We start from the raw sequence: 18,525 nt of genomic DNA on the forward strand, positions 1-18,525 counted from the left end.
GTCTTGTTCAAGGCCGCCAAAACCACAGACCGCCCAACAGATGTCCCCTAACCAGCACTGGTGAGAAGAAGACCCCGGCACACTTCCCCTTTATTCGAAGCTTCAACTCAGTTCCAACCAGCAGGGAGCCGACAAAGTAGCGTGAACTCACGTCTGGAAGCGCCGACCCCCATCACAACCCCTTCATCCTTGGTTGCAAACCACCCTTGCGTATGCTGGAGGTCATGCTCCAATGAAGCTACAAAACCACAGAGATCTTTATGTCACCAGTATGAGCCGGTGATTCCCCAATTACTTGAGAAAACCTCTACTTCTGTGTTTTAAAGTTGGGAGCCACCAACAACATTGTAATGTCACTCGAGGGTCACATTATCAAGTGTTTTGTAATTATATCAGCAGGTTTTGTCACATTTCTGTAACAGAAGAGCTCAGACTTGTTCATTTCATAGCAGTTATTGTTGGCCCGACTCGTGGAGACGGCATCTGTCCGTAAAATACAAAGCAGTCGGCCAATAGAGGGAGTGAGATCTGTTAGTAGACAAACTAACTCTAAAAATCAGAAGTACTAAACCATAATGCTGGGCTTCTGCACTGGTCCAGCGCTGGACCCGAGGGGATCACAAATAATCCTCAGCCTCTCAAACTCATCTGTCTTCAGCAGAAAGTAATCAACACATCCCCACTGAGCCAGACCGTTTTGGAAAATTTTGTTTGGCTTCGGTCTGCCGGTTCGATCAACCGGAGCCAAAAATGCATCTGCAGCGAATCATTAGTTCGATGGTTTGAACGTTTTGGGACATGCCAGGCCCAGGGTTCTACGGGTCCGCGAAGACCGACACTGCCTCACCAAGCCAAAGAAGAAGTAACTGCCTGAGAAGTGGAACCGAGAAAAAAACGCTTCGAAAATTAGTCACACATCTTGACAAAAAGGTCGAGGGTTGAGCAAAAACCCAACGGCCTGATTAACATTTACAGGCGAAACTCGTGTTTACATGTAACACAATCCCTAAACATGACGTGAAACACACAAGTTCTTTGTGCAGGTTGCCTTGAAGAACAGAATAAATAAAGATATTCTGTTTGAATTCTCTCTGTGTTTGTCAGGTGTTTCTTATAAGACAATCCACTGAAAAACTTCTCAACAAAACACAAACAGCTGCTTAGTGTAAATCCCTGCCAATCCTTAGAACAAACAGGAGTATTTTTTTTTTATAGCCAAGTGCAATATCACATTAAAAAAGCTGTTAAAAATCAATAAAAACCTCCTGTTACTTTTAAAATATTACAATTAGCAGGCTGGTGGAGGTCAAGACATCGCTTGGTTCCATGAGCCCAAGCTGAAAGTATGCAGAGAGCTTGAGGAACTTTAAATAACCTTGACATTTTAAGGTAATTACGCCCTGAGCTGCAGAACTCTGTGATGAATCAGCAGCATGCACTAAAAACGTTCACAGTTAGCACTCGGCTGAATGATATATGACTGAATGGGGTTTCCCTTTTTCCGATGAAAGGGGAAGTTGAACGAAGGTGTTTTCATTCATAATGAACGGTGACTGCGGTATCCGCTACGTCATTCAAAAGCAACCACCGGTTGCTTTTCGCAGTTTAGGTGTAAATTTACCATCCAATATGAAGGGCGAAAGTCAGGACTGTGTCGTGCCTGCAGGTTTCTTGACGAAAAAAGACGAGAGGTGTTGTGAAACTAACAGAATGACCAGCCACAGAAAGCAAATTAAGCACGAGCTGAAAGAGCATGCAGAATGACTTCGTGGAGTTTCCCACTCACACAGGAAGTTTGGTCGGTTGTGGTTACTAGTAACCAGAACGACAGAACTAGAAAGGTTTAATTAACACACAGAGACCTGGAGTTTCTAAGATTTTTCCATGCGTAGTTTCCAATTAGCGCTTTTGTTCCCTCAAAAGCAGAGAAAGCATTTTGCATCTGCCTCGAGTCTTATGGTATTTGTGTTAACCTAAGTTTCAAATTCTATATTCAATCTGCAGAATATAATACTAACAGGAAATTAAACACCAAATTATAACTCCAGTTTATTACCACTTGAGTCAGATTTTTGCAGTTTTGGATAACTTTCAGACCATTAAACAAATTAGACATCAGCCAACTTACGTAGACCAACTTTTTTTGAAGGTATAACGGAAAGTGAAGTCCTAATTGGACTGGAAAACTTCTCAAAACTTCCGAAAGTAGAGTCAGTCAAAGGTGGAAGAGGAAAGAGGGTGAATTTGGCACCAAAACTTTTAGGTCCTCGACTTAAACTGGCAGGATCAAACAATGCTTGGCTGAACCATCAGTGCATCATACCACAGAGCTCTACTCTGAGGCCCGGGCGTAACCGTAAACAATTCTGGTTTTTATTTTTTTCAGGGATGTGGCTTCTATTAAGACGAAAATATTAATCAGCGGTGAGGATCACTGCTGATTACAAAACAGAGAAGATGGTAGAACATCTGACTCCACGTATCAGATGGTCCATTGCTCTCCGTGTATGTGAACAACATCTTCCAGAGAACTCGCAGTCTTTCAAGTTTCTCAACTGAATCGTTGACTTTCATCCAGGTCTTCTGGATCGTATCGGTTTGGTGTTTGATACAAACATCTAAGCATCAAATTACCATCCACATGTTCAGATTCTGTTTAAAGGCTGCCCTCTTCAACCTTAACGCCCTTTACAAGCGAGACTGTATGTTCAGAACAACATTAGAAACAGTCGAGGCTTTGATCAGGGCTCCGTCTCAGCTAATACATCACCCCGAAACTTCTCTCCAAGTTTGGATTTCCTCTTCCAAATATGGAAGCCAGATTTCCAAACCCCACAACGAGACAAAAGCGTTTCACAGCTTGCTTTGCCTCTCCAAAAGTCCAAACACTGTGACCTTGGTGGTGTCATAATGGTATGAACAACGTAGCTGAACTTCAGATCATCATGGTCGAGAGGAGGATGGAGCGAGAGCCAAACGAAGACCAAACAAGGGTCCAGTGACAACTGAGTCTTGTAGGGTGGAGGATGATACATGGCCTTAAGGATGTCTTCATTGCAGAAAGCTTTCTCAAATTTGCTCACATCACATTTGCATCTTATTAGGATACAGCAACTGGCCAACAATTATGTAAGAAACAAAGAGAAGAAGTTTCAAAGAGCCGTCAAAGCGTCTCAGAGCTTTATGCATGGAGGAAGATTTCTGAGTCATCTGAGTTAATCCCTGTCTGTTTGATTCTCAGTTCTGATTATTAAAGTCTGGCGAAGTAGCTGGCTAGAGGAGTTAGCTAAATGCTATGACCGAACCAGAACATACAGTTCTCGGTGAGTGGAGAGTGACAGCAATAATGGCTCCAGACCTTTCTTGTTCAATCATTGTGAGTGGCAGAAGACAAAAAGTGTCTGCCAAGCCAACGTAATCTCACTCACCTTGTGTCTGATTTCAAAATAAATACATTACAGTGCTGCATGCATTTATAAAAAGCAAAAGGTTCCCAGCATGGATTTAGTGTAATGTTTAGATTGTGTTCATGCAGATATATGCTCAGTTCAACCAGTGCAGCGTTAAATATCAGACTGACTTGGTGTCGACGATGTCGTAGAGGTTCTTCAGGAAGTCGGAGTCCAGATGGTTGTGCTCTCCGGTCAGCGTGTGGAAGTAAACCATCACGTATTCCTTCACGGTGATGTGATCCATCACGTGGATGAAGTACAGCAGAGCCTGCACGAGCAGAAAGACAAAAGAAGTACACTAATTTTCAGTTTACTCTTTTACAGTTTGAGATATTTATTTGAACTTGCTCGCAGATTTGGCCTTTTTGAAAAAATAGATGCTCAAAACATCCAGAGACAGCAACTGTTACACACACACAAACACACAGACACGCAAGCACGAACCTAGAGATGAAGATCAATGAAAGTATTTTATTTTGAAATAACTCCACATGCTTCTGTACCTTTTCGATGTCTATGAGGGTCACGGGGATGTTCCGTCCAACTACAACCATGACTGTCCTGCCACACATGTCCACACCTGTAGACGCACAAGGCAAAAGGTTAAAAATACACATAACAGACTCATGCAAACACAAGAAGATAAAGTGTGACAGCTGTGTATAAAATTTCCACTGAGTGAGGATTTCAATGTGACGTCTTCGTCACTGGATTTCTTGCTGATGTAGTTTGAGCTCTAGTTCTCTGGTTCCAACATCACAAAAGTGGAACAGATTTCTTGACACAATTTCTGCTCTTGAGTTTTGTTTCACACTTTTTGCACCTGAAGAAGAGCTAACAAACGGAGCACATCTCAATGATGTCAGAGTGTACAACGACACTGCCTCCTACTGGTAATGGCATGTAATTGCACCTTACACACATTTATTTTATTTATTTTTTAATATATCTTATACGGCTTGTCTCTTCATCACAAACACCTACCAGTTTGATATAAGGCCTTCAGAGCAGCGATGTCGGACAGGTCCTCTGCTCTCGCTCGACACAGCCAGCGACCGTAGCTGCAAGATTGAAACACAGAGTTATAATTAATGCTATCTTACAAATAATCACTCATAACTATTGCCGCTACACATCTGGTAAAACTTTGATGCAGGGAGGCTATGTGCTAAAACATCTTGTTGATCAGTTGCAATAATATGAAATCAAATCTTGTTCATCTAGAAATTCTACTTAGTTAAAAGTAACTGATATTTTTGAAGCCTTTCTGATCTCTACTACCCTTTTTAAGCTGCAGAGGAAGAGGCATTTAAATCAGTCTAAGGAGCTAATACCACTCCACTCTATAGCACGATAAAATATACTTAACAAAGGATATGAACCCTGTCAGTTATATATTACTATATTTACATGGACAATGTTTCTTGTACCTGACTGAAATCATTCTGATTAGAGATTCAAACTCTTTACATTAGAGCTCGACACTACTACTGATTGTTTTTTATGTTGCAGCTAACCAGCTGCAACATAAAAAATGTTGGAGAAAAATGAAATGATTCTGTATTCTTTTGGGTAGTCAAATGAAAAATAACTCATCATATCATTTGTACAGAGTTCTCTCTGACATGCAGAATAGTAGACGTACGTATAAAACAGCATTAGATGGAAATATTTTAGTAAAGACCAAGTACCTAAAACAACCCATGCACTATTAAGTGAAGGTGAAATGTTAATGCTAATGGTCACACAACTCATCTCAGAAAAATATATTTCACCACATAACAACCTGAGTTAATTAGTTGTGGATTTGTGGCAAATTCCACCATCGCTCTCCTAAACTAGCTGGGCATCCATGGCAAAAGCCAGAGGGTTGCAGTAAGCAACATGTCCCTGGCAGCAGTGCGAGCAAGCGAACGGCTGTGGATAAGGAAGGGAACATGCCAGCTGGGGAGCTCGCTAAAGGTAAGGCTGGCTGGGTAACAGGCTGCATCAACGGGGCGAATCATGGTAGATCTGTTTGGTTCGGTCGTGATTCAGTAGGTTTGATTATTTGCTCTGATTGCTGCGTAAAAGGTCTAGGTTAATGTCTGGGTTGTTGTGCAGTGGCAGTGTGGAGGGGGGATGACTTCAGGACGCTGGAATTCACTGTTAAGCCTTCTTGAGGTGTCGTGGGCCTAACTTAATGAAACATTGGTGAAGGGAGGTGCCCACTTGAAAACCCCAATGACATGCTGCATGCTGCCTTTGACAAGGCCAGGTATCTGATATCTTCATGTTGGATAGTAGCTGGCCAGTTGGACAGGGCCTCTAAATGTGTTTTGCCTGGGATCTTGGCACAAGGGCTTTTAACATCTTATCCTGTGCATTAACGAATGGGTCTCTTACTTTCTCAGGTGTTGTTTCTCTAACGCAGCCTCAGACATCTGGCCTTGTAAGATCAGTTTCCGCTGTTTGTCCACATCTCCCTCCATCCGGGCGAAGGCGTGATTCCCCACCTGACCCAGATCTGACTCCAGGTTCTCCTCTTCACAATCATCTGGACAAACAAACAGATAATAAATGTTTATTAACTGTTATTTTTTTATTTTTTTTTAGATGCACAAAACACAGATGTCCCAAACTATTCACTCAAACGCATTAGTCCTCGTGTTAATGCACAACGTGGCGCCCCCCTAGCACAGAGGTATTTTACATGTTATAAATCTGGTGAGCACACTTGTCCATGTTTATTTTATTCCACAGATCCTAATCTATCTGCAAGGACGACATTATTCGCGTGCGTTTGCAGAAAAGCTGCCACCGAGGTCAGAAACTCAGCTGACAGACTCCAGGCTCAGACTCAAGTCTTGTTCTCTGCGGCCACATGTATCGCCGCACGCATGCCCCTGCATTTTATCGACGTCCAAATGGGCATGTGCGTCCGTCGGTGTGTATACACGAGCCTGTTGTTATTGGGTTTAACTTGCAGGCGGCCTGCTTGCTTTGGATCAACACCTCAAAGCCACATCTCCGCCTTTGAAGCGTCACGCCAATATACAGAAACACTGAAGGTCAAAAGGAGGCAACAGAAACCACAGACACTCACTAACACATGGTCTCACCCTCACTGTCTTCTACACCATGACATTCAGAGGTTGAGTAAACTAAAGAGGTGACAGAAAATACAGTTTATCTGAAGGATTTAAGGCCTGAAAGGGAGTTTGATCTCAAGCTGCCAAGAATGTAAATGTCTTTTTTCCACTTTTTGTTCTTCTTTGCTTGTTTTCTACGCAGCACCGCCAACTACAACTATTACTACACCAAAAAAATGTCTGCATATAGAAGGAGGACAAAGAAAAATGTTTGTTGAGTCTCCAGGTTCAAGCTCCAGCGTGCTAAGATCTGTCCTTGTGTGACATGTTCACCATTTCATCTATTAAGAAAGAGTTTAAGCTGCTGACTAAGACATGTTCTGGGAACCTTTAATTGCAGGTCATTTAATATCTGCTTCATTGCTCATCTGCTGTCATATGTCTACTGAATGCATAAAGCCTGTCATCTAATTATAAAGTCATGGGAGACAGTGGTGGACTGATAATCTAGAGGTTGACGTGTAATCCCATGGGACAAGTATTGTTCTGGGCTTTGAAACTAAGGATTTGTGGTCCTCATCATCACGTACATACATGTTGGGACACTGATAGATTTTTTTTGTTATTTTAACCGTTTACCAGAACGTACTGTAACTTCATTAATTTAAAGAATACTTGTTTAAACTGCAGACAAAGACAGGCAGTTAAGCCAAAACAACACCTGTCCAGTGCAATTTCTACACTACCACCATCTCCCTCTGACTTTAACGCAGCAGAAATGTTGTGGAAGGACCTGAAGCAAGCATTTTATGTGAGGAAACCCACTAACATCTCAGAACTGAAGCGGTTCTGTACCGAGGAATGGGCTGAAACCCCTCTCGGCCGCTGTAGACGAAGGATCAGCAGTTACAGGGAACGTTTAGTTGCTGTTAAAGTACTTTTGCACCTCACAAATATGTTCAAATTATTAATTTTCTTGAATAGATTAACACAAACGTATAATATTTCTGTTCCATTTGTCTGACTGGGTTCTCTTCGTGTACTATAAGCACCGATGTGAAAATCTGCTGATCTTTTGAGGCGTTTTTATGCAGAAATGTGCAGAAACACTGAGGATACATTAATCCTCTCTCCACCCTCTTACATCAGCAGTGATCAGTGTCAAATATCTGAGATAAAAAGCCACAGTTTATAGTTTTAGAGCAAGAGTATCAATTGTTTTGTACCACAATGTCCTACAATTAATTTCTGTATTGTTTCGAAGCTTTTTACAAATATAGATGCACCATTCTTCACATTACCTGACATGCTTATTGTAAATTATTTCTTTCAAAATCACAAATCACCCTAGAAAACACGAAAAAAAAAAAATAAATAAACATGCATGCTTTGGCATTTATCGACAGCCAAGTAGAAATCTTTGCCCTCCCCTGAAACTTATTCTTATGTCTGTATTTTTTGTAAACGATATAAATCTTGTTAACAAATGAATAACTGTAACGTCATTTGGGACAAATAAGAACACAATGTCTATAAAACATCCCGTGAGGTCAAAACAACTTGAAATACCTGCCGCGTTAGTCAGGCCTGCCGATCGCATGTAAGCCGAAACTCTTTGTAATATGCAGATGTTGCTCTGTGGAAAACATCCAGGAAGGCTCATTGTGCTGAATCACTGTGTGTTGGTACCAGCGTGGGCTGAAATATTCAGGCCGACAGATGTTCCACTGACCCAAAACATTCAGTGTGTACATTCAGTTTTTCCACGTCCTCCGGCTGGCTCGCCGACCACCTGAGCTAAACACACTGTCCTCATACAAATTGAATCCGTGTCCAGGTCTTCGTCTCTGAGCGATATTTGCTGTGGCTGACGTCTTAACTTGGTTTACTAATGGAGTGGGACACTGGACGAGTGACCGACTGCCCAGAATGACCACTTGTTTGACAGGCTGTGTGGTTTGCCGAGTGATTTAATGTCTGGTGGATGAATAGGTAGTTTTAGACGCATTAATCACTGACCGACTGACTGACTGACTGGTGAGTTTTCTCCCCACAGAGACAATAGACTTTCTCTTGGTTAAAAACAGTTATACCACTATCAGCAAAATCTTCACCTAATAAAACTATTAAGAATTTTATTGTGCAGTGCCTCCAACTGTAATAAAACCCCTCATCTGTCAAGAATAAACTAGTGGGAGCAAGAAAATAAATACTTTCCTCCAGTATGCGGTGAGTACTAAACGGTGTGTGTTTATGTTGCTGACTTTTAAAGCCAGCTATTGCACAGAATTGATCTTGGACACAGGACGAGAGCCTGATTCCAAAATTAAATATCAACCACTTGAAGAAATATCTATCCTGCTCTTAAAAATAAATTGCTGACATGAGAGTGAAGCGGATCACGTTTCCTTTTCCAATGTCGGGAAGCAATTTATCACGTTATATATAAAGAAAAAACAAATGGTGTTGAAGTTGCACACCTTCCAGAGTGCCTGGTTTCTCAGCGATGCGGATCTGTCTCTCAGGGACGACGGGTTCACCCTCGGAGTTGCCAATGTCAGCGGGGATGAGGGGCAGGCAGGCCGTCTCCTCGTCCTCGGAGCGGGGGTAGTACAGAGGCAGCAACTTCTTGTACACCGACTGAAAGAAGACATCAGTATTCATGTTTTTGTTTATCAGTAAGACTGGAGTTAAATAAGAGGAACTTGTGGGTTCATATAACATATGAACTTCCCTTAAGCAAGACACTGAAGGCGTAAGTATGCTTCAACCAAGCAGCAACGTTCAGGGCTAAACAAAATTAAGCTAACGCAGGAAGTGCCCAAAACTGCAGTTCTTCAAATGACCACTTGAGGCTGGATCCAATTGAGAGTCAAACCCCATTGACCTCCATGTTAAAATGTCCAATGTTATATGTCTGTGAAGGTTCTCAGTCATCCAGGTCATGGTATATCCAACAAAGGTTCAAAAAAAGGCAACTGGACTTGTAGAGTTTTTTTTTTTGAGAAGACGTTTCTGAAACGTCTCAAACGTCTTCTCAAAAAACTCTACAAGTCCAGTTGCCTTTTTTTGAACCTTTGTTGGATATGTCCAATGTTATAGTAGAAATAAATGTGTTTACTGCCTGGTACGAAATGTTTTTGTTTTGTTCTAGCTAATGGGAATGTCAGCCTTTACATATACAGTCAATGGTTTCAGCTGAAGATGTTCAAATAGTGATTGAAATACCTTCCTGCCAATGCTTCTGGTCAATAGTTTGCCACAGTATATGCTATTTATGTTGTAAATTGTCAGATATGCAGATGTTGGAAACCATCATGGTTTACCTCAAGCTTTTATTTGTCCCATTTGCAAAGATCTTTTTGTGTTTGTGTGTACAAATTAGGGGCATACTGTGAAATTCTTGAAGGAAATAGAGTCAGAAAGTGCAATGTCGCCATTTGGAAAAACCACACTGATGTTTTGCTACCTTGCTTGCTCCGACCACAGCAAGTCTTAATAAAATCAGAGTCCAAACAAGAGGCTAAAACATCTGAAGAGTGCAACAAAGGTGGGTCCATTAAAAGACTCAAAGGCCACGCTGATGATAGCCTGGGTGTTCCCATACTGCTTTGCGTGCGATTTCATTCTCACTGCAAAAGCAGTCTGGAAACCATCGCCCTTATTTTCGCCTGAGATAGGGAACCAATCACAGAACGGGGGGGGGGGGGGGGGGGGGGGGGCAGCAAGACGATGACGACGTCTATGCGCGACACCGAAGTTTGTAGTGTGTTAATCCAACATGGCAGCGGACCTAACGTTACCGTTCGATGCAGCCTTAGACAGTGTTTTAAGTAGCTTAGAACGCAAGTTTATTTTAAAAAAGAGCAACGTTTGGCGTTGAAAGACTTCACTGCCAAGAAGGATGTGTTTGCTCTGCTACCAACAGGCTTTGGCAAAGCCTTATTTACCAGCTAGACCCGTTGGTGGCTGAGGCTATAGGGCTTAGCGAGATAGACTCTGTGTTTTTTTTGATACAAATAGGTCTGCAGAGTGACCGTATATGCCTTCTACCCTCATATTGACTTTGCACAAACGGCAATAATCATTAAAGGCCATCGTCTTCTCATGGACAGTAAAGCTTCTTCTTCCTCGTCGAATTTCTGTCGCTCTACATACGTCATCTGGTATAACTGATACGATTGGCTATGAATCGCGCGCAAGGCAGCATGGGAATTACCATGCAATTGATAGACATTCGTAGCGCCCAATAAACGGCTCTAGGCATTTGTAAAACCACGCCTCAAATACGAGAAAATAAACACGTAGTTTCCAGACCAGCATCTCATTGAGATGTGCAGTCGCGTCAGCCAGGCTACGCTGATGAAGGCTTTTACAGTCAAACCTCTTCCCGTTTATGTGCCCTTTACAGCCACTAACATTGGTATTACTGTGGCCGGCGGTGTTAAGAAAAAATGTTCTGCAGCTTTTTTAGCTGACATCTGCGAATCTACCTTTCATATACTTCAAAAATTAAAGGATAAATGCATTGAATTTTTCCACAACTCACGCTTTCGCTGTATTAGTAGCTAAAAGGTAAGCGACGCAGACTAAAGTCATACAAACCTCTTCTGTGTCCGACACTGCGAACACCACCGCCTCGATGCTGTTTCCGTGTTTCTCCAGGAACCTGCGCACCGTTCCTGTGAACACATGAACGCACAAACACCTGTTACATACATATTAAGACAAAATATAGACTTAAAAACTAAATTTACTAAGAATTTGTGCTGGATTAACTATTATAAAATGTTAAAACAATTGGAAAAATGGCTAAACTGCCTCATTTTGCCTACTTTACTTTACACATACAAAGCAGCAAAGACTATTTCTTGATAATAAACAAAAAATATTATCTGTTAAAATCATTTATGTTTTTTTTTACTTGTTTCTGTGTAATTTCTAAACTAAATAAGGCAGTCCTTATCAGTCAGCATAAAATGTTCCCGCAATGAGTCTGATTGCATCAAAGACGACGGACATAATTTTCGTTGCGTTATCAAATTTGATTTTATCAGGACGTTGTGCACGCCAAAGTGACCAAGCCACGTAAGTGAAATGCCAGAGCTTGTTATATTCAAATGTGCGGCTGTCTGCTTGTACAATATCTTGACCATGACCTTTTTACTTGTGTTATTATTAAATTTCCGAGACTATTATCAGTAACTATGCGGAACCGTGTGTGTGTGTGTGTGTGTGAGTGTGTGTGTGTGTGTGTGTGTGTGTGTGTGTGTGTGCACCAAATAAGGAAGGGTGACAGATGACATGATGAAGGGTTGTAAGTTACTAATAGACAGCTGTGTCTTACTGAAAGCAATGTGTGTAGCATCCTCCAGTGGATAACCTCTTTTGGCTGTGGTCACCACACAGAAGGCAACGGACGCCATCGACTGCTCTCTGCGGTGAAAAGAAAGACAGTCAAACATATTGTAGAACACATTTATAGTACACACTGGTTAGAGGTCTTGTCAGACAAACGCAAGTGGATGTGTAGAGTTTCTTCCAAGCAGCTCCTTCAGTTCTAAAGGACTGGTGGGGAGTTGTTTAAATACAGTGCAGTGTTTTAGAAGAAGCTGAAGAAGCTACTTGGATGAAACATCTTCAAGAAACTCTAAAAGTCCAGTTGCCCTTGGTTCAGCTTTTTATGGGGAAAACCATTACCTGGATTAGTGAGAACCTTCACAGACAGACTACACACATGATTTCATACAAAATTATAGAAGTCCTTGATCATTTTAAAGTAATTTGTTGACTGTAGAACATTATCAAAACTTTGCATGACTTTGTTGTATTCTTTATTTACATTTACAGCAACGAGGCGTAACATTATGACCACCTTCCTAATATTATGTAGGTCTCCCCCGTCTCTGAGGGTGTCTGGCAACAGAATGTTGTTAGTGGGGGGGCCCTTTGAGGGGAGGGACTTCTGTGGATCATCCCACAGATACTTGATCAGTTTGGGATCTAGTGAATTTGGAGGCCAGGTCAACACCTAGTGGTGTTCTTCAGGTTTTTTGAGCTGTTCCCAAAGCATATCCAACAAAGGTTCAAAAAAGGCAACTGGACTTGTAGAGTTTTTTTGAGAAGACGTTTCACCACTCATCCGAGTAGCTTCTTCAGTTCTAGGGGACTGGTGGGAAGTTTGAGGTTTAAATAGGAACTCCTCCTGAAAAAACTTGCTTGTTATGCTAGTTTTTTTGTCTTCTCAAAAAACTCTACAAGTCCAGTTGCCTTTTTTGAACCTTTGTTGGATATACCATGACCTGGATGACTGAGAACCTTCACAGACATCTTGTTCCTAAAGCGTTTTTGTGGCCGCATCCTGCTGGGGATGGCTACTGCCATCAAGGAGTGTCATTGTTATAATAATAATAATACATTTTATTTATAAGCGCCTTTCAAGACTCACAAGGACACTGTACAAGAACATAAAGACACATGGGGTGGGGGTGCCTGGTCTGGTCTAGGCAGGTGCTACATGTCTAAGTAGCATCCACACCAATGAATGAATGCCAGGTCCAAAAGTTTCCCAGCAGAACACTGAATTGTTACAAGATGGTCAGTGTTATTTACTTCTCCTGTCAGTGGTTTTAATGTTATGGCTGATCGATGTATATATTTGTATTATACATATTTATAGTAAGCATAGTATTAGAGATGCACCGATTACAATTTTCCTGGCCGATTCCGATTTCCGATTTTTCATTGAGTTTGACCTCCCAATACCGATTTTAGCCGATTCCGATTTCATTTTTTCTAACCACTTTACAACACACACAAAGATTTGTTTTCTCTTCTTTAATAGAATATTAATATTATCTTTTCTTTAATAGAACATTTTTTGAACAGATAATCGCTATCACTATAAAAATAGAACTATATAAATTAGAAAAGAGAAGAAGAGAAGAAAATAGAGGCCTTAAAGATTTTCTTAACAAATATTTAAAAAAAAGGTGGTGACGGTGAAGCTGGGACTAGTAAAGTGAACGTAGGTTAGAAACAGCGCAGCCAACGTTTACCAGCCTTGTAACGTAACCTAACAGGCTAGCTCTAATGTTAACGTCCATTAGCTTGTATAAAAGTCCGACACAACACGTTATCTTTGACAGAAACAGTTGAGTTTGGTAGCTCCGTCAGAGAGGATGAGACAGAGAGGAGAGAGATCCAGCTGCAGTCAGGTGACAGAGAGAGTGATGCGGGAGGGGCCCGCTGTCTCGGAGCGGAGGGACAGAGTCAGGCTACCGTTGAGAGAAGAGAGAGAAGGTCACAGTGGAGCGTGGGGGAGGGGGGGGGGGGGCATCTAAGATTATCTCGTCTTGGGCCCAGGCAAGACTGTCAGCTGGCCTGCGTGTGATGCTGTTGCGCGATGTAAATCATGCGGCATCTGACCGGCAAAAAATCGGCATATGTCAGACTGACCGGCCGGTCTCCGGTCATGGCCGATCACGTGAAAATCAGCCGATTCCGGTCACCAGCCGATAAATCGGTGCATCTCTATATAGTATTGTATTCTTGTTATCCCTGGGTAACAATCAATCCCAAAAACAGATGCAGCTTCTCCAGTTTTAAACCAATTACTTATTTTCTTGTACTTATACTTCTTTTAGGAAGAGCTTGAAAAGCCCAGAGTGACTTTAATGAAATCACGGTTTATTTATACCTGTCAGGAACAGATATTGTTTATCAAACAAATTTGTATCTGATGGGAGAAAAAGAAGCTTTAATTTATAAAAAACCAATGGATTGCTCATCACTGACACGCCGCTCTGCCAGATGAAAACAGTCGGTGGTCTAACAGGGCTGAATGAATGATACTTACGCGGCCTGCTGCATGATGTTCCTGTAACAGCTGTATAATGAGCTCTCCGCTGCCGTCCTGTACTTGGCTTTGTACTTTGGTCCCACCGTGTGGATGATGAAGCGCGCCGCCAGGTTGAAGCCTTTCGTCAGCTTCGCCTCTCCGGTCCGACATCCTGCACGTAAACACACAAATAAAATGTTACGGCTGTAAAAAGGGTGTTGACCCACTTGTTAACACATCTACTTTATACTTGCTTGTTAAAGCTTCTAAAACTATAAAAAAGTATGGATGATCAAAAAAAGAAAAGACTGCAGTGCATTTGGTGTGGAGTGCCAAAGTTAAACAAACCTGTAGAGACTGGTGTATTTTAGGTATTGGTGTATTTTAAGTGCCACCAGCAATAAAAACAGTGAAAACAGTGACATCTCTTCACATAAATAATGTCCAGGTTACTCCAAGGCTGAGAGTCTAAGCTCTACACTCTAAACTGACAGCTAGCCCTTGTTTTTAGTGTGACCTGTGCTGTTAGCACTTGTCGGACCCCTACTGGTGGCGTTTCATCCAGTTCAGCATGTTGAACTGGCAGCAAAGGATGTAGTGAAAGACCTCATTCTGATTGGTTGATCAGCTTAGAAAACTAGTCCACGAAAATGCTCTTCTCGTTTTACATATTCATCTCATCTGAACATTTAAATACACTTCTATTTTTTCAATGACATGATCGTCTAGAACAGGGGTGTCAAACTCATTTTAGTTCAGGGGCCACATACAGCCCAGTTTGATCTGAAGTCGTCCAGACTAGTGAGAAAATAGCATATTAACCAATAAATAACCACAACTCCAAATGTTTCCCTTTGTTTTTGTGCAAAGAAGTACAAGTATGTTATGAAAATGTTCACATTTAATGAACTGTACTATTACAAAACATGTAATGAACAACCCAACATTTCTTAAGAAAAAGAAGTGCAATTGTTGCAAAAGTGCAGTTCTAGGTCTCAGTGTTGTGTTATGTGCACAACTCTTAGTAAAACTGTATGAAACCTAAGAATAGCAGTTACTGTTATTGGAAAAATTGCAGTCAATGTCTTCAATGTAATTTTTGTACTTTGCAAATTCATCCCGTGGGCCGGATTAGACCCTCTAGTGGGCCGGTTTTGGCCCGCGGGCCGTATGTTTGACACCTGTGGTCTAGAATTAATAAACTGCAGAGCAACAGATTAGCATGATTCAGGGGAGGCTAGCTCTGTACAACGGTTCGTAGCGATTCCTAGCTTTCTAGCCTCTCAGCTACTAGTCGCTCTTCCAGTCTCCCCTTTTGAATTTTGATTACAGACTACTGCCACCTGCTGGTATGGAGAGTTACTTCCTCTCAAGTGCAGAATGTATGAGCTAGCTAAAAGTTGGCTGTAGTCGGGTGTGTACAAGTACGTCTTTTAGGTTCAAGACCATAGACTGTATAAATATGTCGCCACTTCATTGCATTGGCCAAACTGACGCTAGTTCCTCTGGGATGTGGGCGGCGCCATCTTGGACGCTTTACGGTTTGGTTAGCATGGCAACTGGTAGTCGCCATCATGTCACATCCTGTTTCTAAAGCGGATAAATAACTAACTAAAACCAAACGTATCCAAAAAAATTACAACTGACCATGCATCAACATTATATTATCTACCTAAAATGACAGAAACCATCCTTGGAAAAGAAATCGAGTGTATTTTAGTTTGGCTCAAGTCCCACCCACTAACATGGAGGGGGTGGAGCTTATCACCTATACTGCAGCCAGCCACCAGGGGGAGCTCTACTTGCTTTGGCTTCACTTTTAAGGAGCAGTTCCACCGTCTATCTTTATACAGTCTATGCTTCAGACACATGAGACGACATCATTATCGACCAATAATAATATAGTTGACCTATTTTTGATACTCCAACAATACACTAAGATTTAAAAAGTCTCTACTATCTAATTCCAATTGGTTTTATTAGTTTTATAAGTAGATTTCAAGACACTACTATTATTGCTGACAATACATCAGAAGGAAACAACAGAATTAGATTATGTGAGACTTCCTGTGAACAGGCTGCATTTTAAATTAAATTAGTCTCTACTTTATTTATTTATTTCTGTGTAACAGGCTGCTGCTTTTGTGTTAGATACACAGAAATTATCATAAACAGCAATATACTAATATCTGTGTATGATAATTTCTGTGTATCTAACACACACACAGAAATTATCATAAACAGCAATATAATAATATTTTTATGGCATGTTTCTGATGCCCATCAAGGGACTGCTGCTGAAGCTTCAACATGCCTCTCTGTCAGCAGCTGTGGAGGCTTTGAAAGTCTACATATTTTATCAGAGTAGTAGTGGACGTGAATACCCTGTATGAAAAATTCAGCTGAGCGTCAAGTGACTGATATGAATTGAATAAAGCACCATTCTCCCTGTGACATTTATGTTTATGTTTCCTGCCTCCAGCATCTCTATCAAATCCAGCTTTTCTTCGGGACTCATGGCTCATCGCAACATCTCATCCCTTCAACTCTACCTTTGAGCTTGAGCAGCTCGTCTCGGAGCTCGGGACCCGCCAGCTGATGGATTCTGTCGGAGACCGGGTTCTTGTCGTTTAGCGACTCGTTGCTGGTGTTCACGATGGCAGTGCAATTCAGGAGGGCGACGTCACCGGTGCTGTCGAGGAAAGAAAATACATAAGACTTATACACACTCTTACTTGTCAGCTCTAAACTAAATTTCACCTCAATACCTTCAGCGTTTAAATTAAAATAACTGATAGAGCTGTTGATTCAACTGTTTTCATTTTGGAGGCTGTCGTTTGTAGTACTATTGAATCGTATTGCGTTGTACCGACACATGTTTCTAATATTTAGATATTAGAATCAGTGGACTAAATAACAGAAACCCTTTTGTGTTTAATTTAATCCAGTTTAACGGCACCACAAACCACATCCTCCAAAATGATCATCCAGTTGAGTTACCACCTTTTTGATGCCGTTTCAACATAAACTGAACATTAGCAGTCATTAAGCTAAGATTTAGTCCAGGACTGTTGCTTTAAAATGCATTCATTTTTCACTAGTGTACATTTGATTGCACACGGGTATATAGTTTCCTTGCCTGATTGGTAGACCATGCGCATACCCTTCAGTCTGCACACATTTATTCACATAACCTTGAAGATATTAAGCCAACGCACAATGCTTCTTTTATTGCTTCAGTAAAGTCATTTATTTGCTATCAAGCCCTTTCGGGTTAATTTGGAAAGAACAATGAAGAAATACTCAAGCATGTGTTGAAAGCATTCGGTCACAAGACGAGTTCAGCCACCAAGGCAAGAATGGAAGAGTTTTTCTTTTTTAATTATTATTTACATCATCTCCCTAAGGTTAATAAAAGACGTGCCACATGTAGACCACTGCCAAAAAATGACTCATTTGGAGTCACAGTTCCTGTTTTATGGAGTCTCATGCAATTCTGTACAAATCCTTACACATGTGTGTCTTCGAGAAGCAAAATGGCAACTTCTCATTTAGTCTCCTTTTATAGGACAGAAGTTATTTGGACCTGCTCATGTATCACGTACAATAAGAGGCGTGCCCCATCAAGACGATCATGACAACGGCGGCATTTCGACGGGATAAAAATAGTGACACGTTGACATGCTTCTGTCGTGTCTTAAAAGTAAAAGTTGCTGCCAGCTGTGCTTTGAAGGAGTTGATTAAGGGAGTGGTTTGAATGTAAAAGGTCAGAGCTACAAGAAAGACTGGGGAAAAATATAAAAAGCAGAAACACCTGGTAAAGTGCAAACAGCTGATGCGGCTACTGTGCAACTAGTTTAAGAAAAAAGAACAATGGACCAAGTAAGATGCACAAGGAAAGAGGAAGCTTAGCCTCATGTGGTTCATATTTTGGGAAGCATGTTTTACTGGAATGACTGCGCTCGTATTTTCTCGTATTTCATTCACAATCATAAAACGCTGATTAAGCTAACCAGTGCCAGGTAAATCTTTCCGTATTTTAACACCAGTAGCGTTTTACGTCAACCAGCGATGACTGAAGGAGGAAGCAACTATACAGACAGAGTGGGCTGCAGCAACTGGGAGTATAGCGGAGAAACCAGAGTTACAAAAGTAACTAAGC

The 18,525-nt window shown here is 41.4% G+C and overlaps 1 protein-coding gene across 3 annotated transcripts in view; it reads right to left on the bottom strand.

Annotated features, from left to right (window-relative positions):
• The window catches only part of gdap2 (ganglioside induced differentiation associated protein 2), a 37,835-nt gene that overhangs the window by 13,681 nt on the left and 5,629 nt on the right, over positions 1–18,525 (bottom strand). For all 3 annotated transcript variants that reach the window (XM_084545214.1, XM_084545213.1, XM_084545215.1), the window contains 9 exons: positions 16,916–17,055; positions 14,382–14,535; positions 11,871–11,959; positions 11,129–11,205; positions 9,004–9,163; positions 5,838–5,988; positions 4,437–4,513; positions 3,956–4,032; positions 3,581–3,720 (listed from right to left, as the gene is read on the bottom strand). In XM_084545214.1, coding sequence (XP_084401340.1) covers positions 3,581–3,720; positions 3,956–4,032; positions 4,437–4,513; positions 5,838–5,988; positions 9,004–9,163; positions 11,129–11,205; positions 11,871–11,959; positions 14,382–14,535; positions 16,916–17,055 — 1,065 coding nt within the window. The remainder of the gene's footprint in view (positions 1–3,580; positions 3,721–3,955; positions 4,033–4,436; positions 4,514–5,837; positions 5,989–9,003; positions 9,164–11,128; positions 11,206–11,870; positions 11,960–14,381; positions 14,536–16,915; positions 17,056–18,525) is intronic.

Source organism: Chelon labrosus (genome assembly GCF_963514085.1).
Source record: "Chelon labrosus genome assembly, chromosome: 5".
Classification (NCBI taxonomy): domain Eukaryota; kingdom Metazoa; phylum Chordata; class Actinopteri; order Mugiliformes; family Mugilidae; genus Chelon; species Chelon labrosus.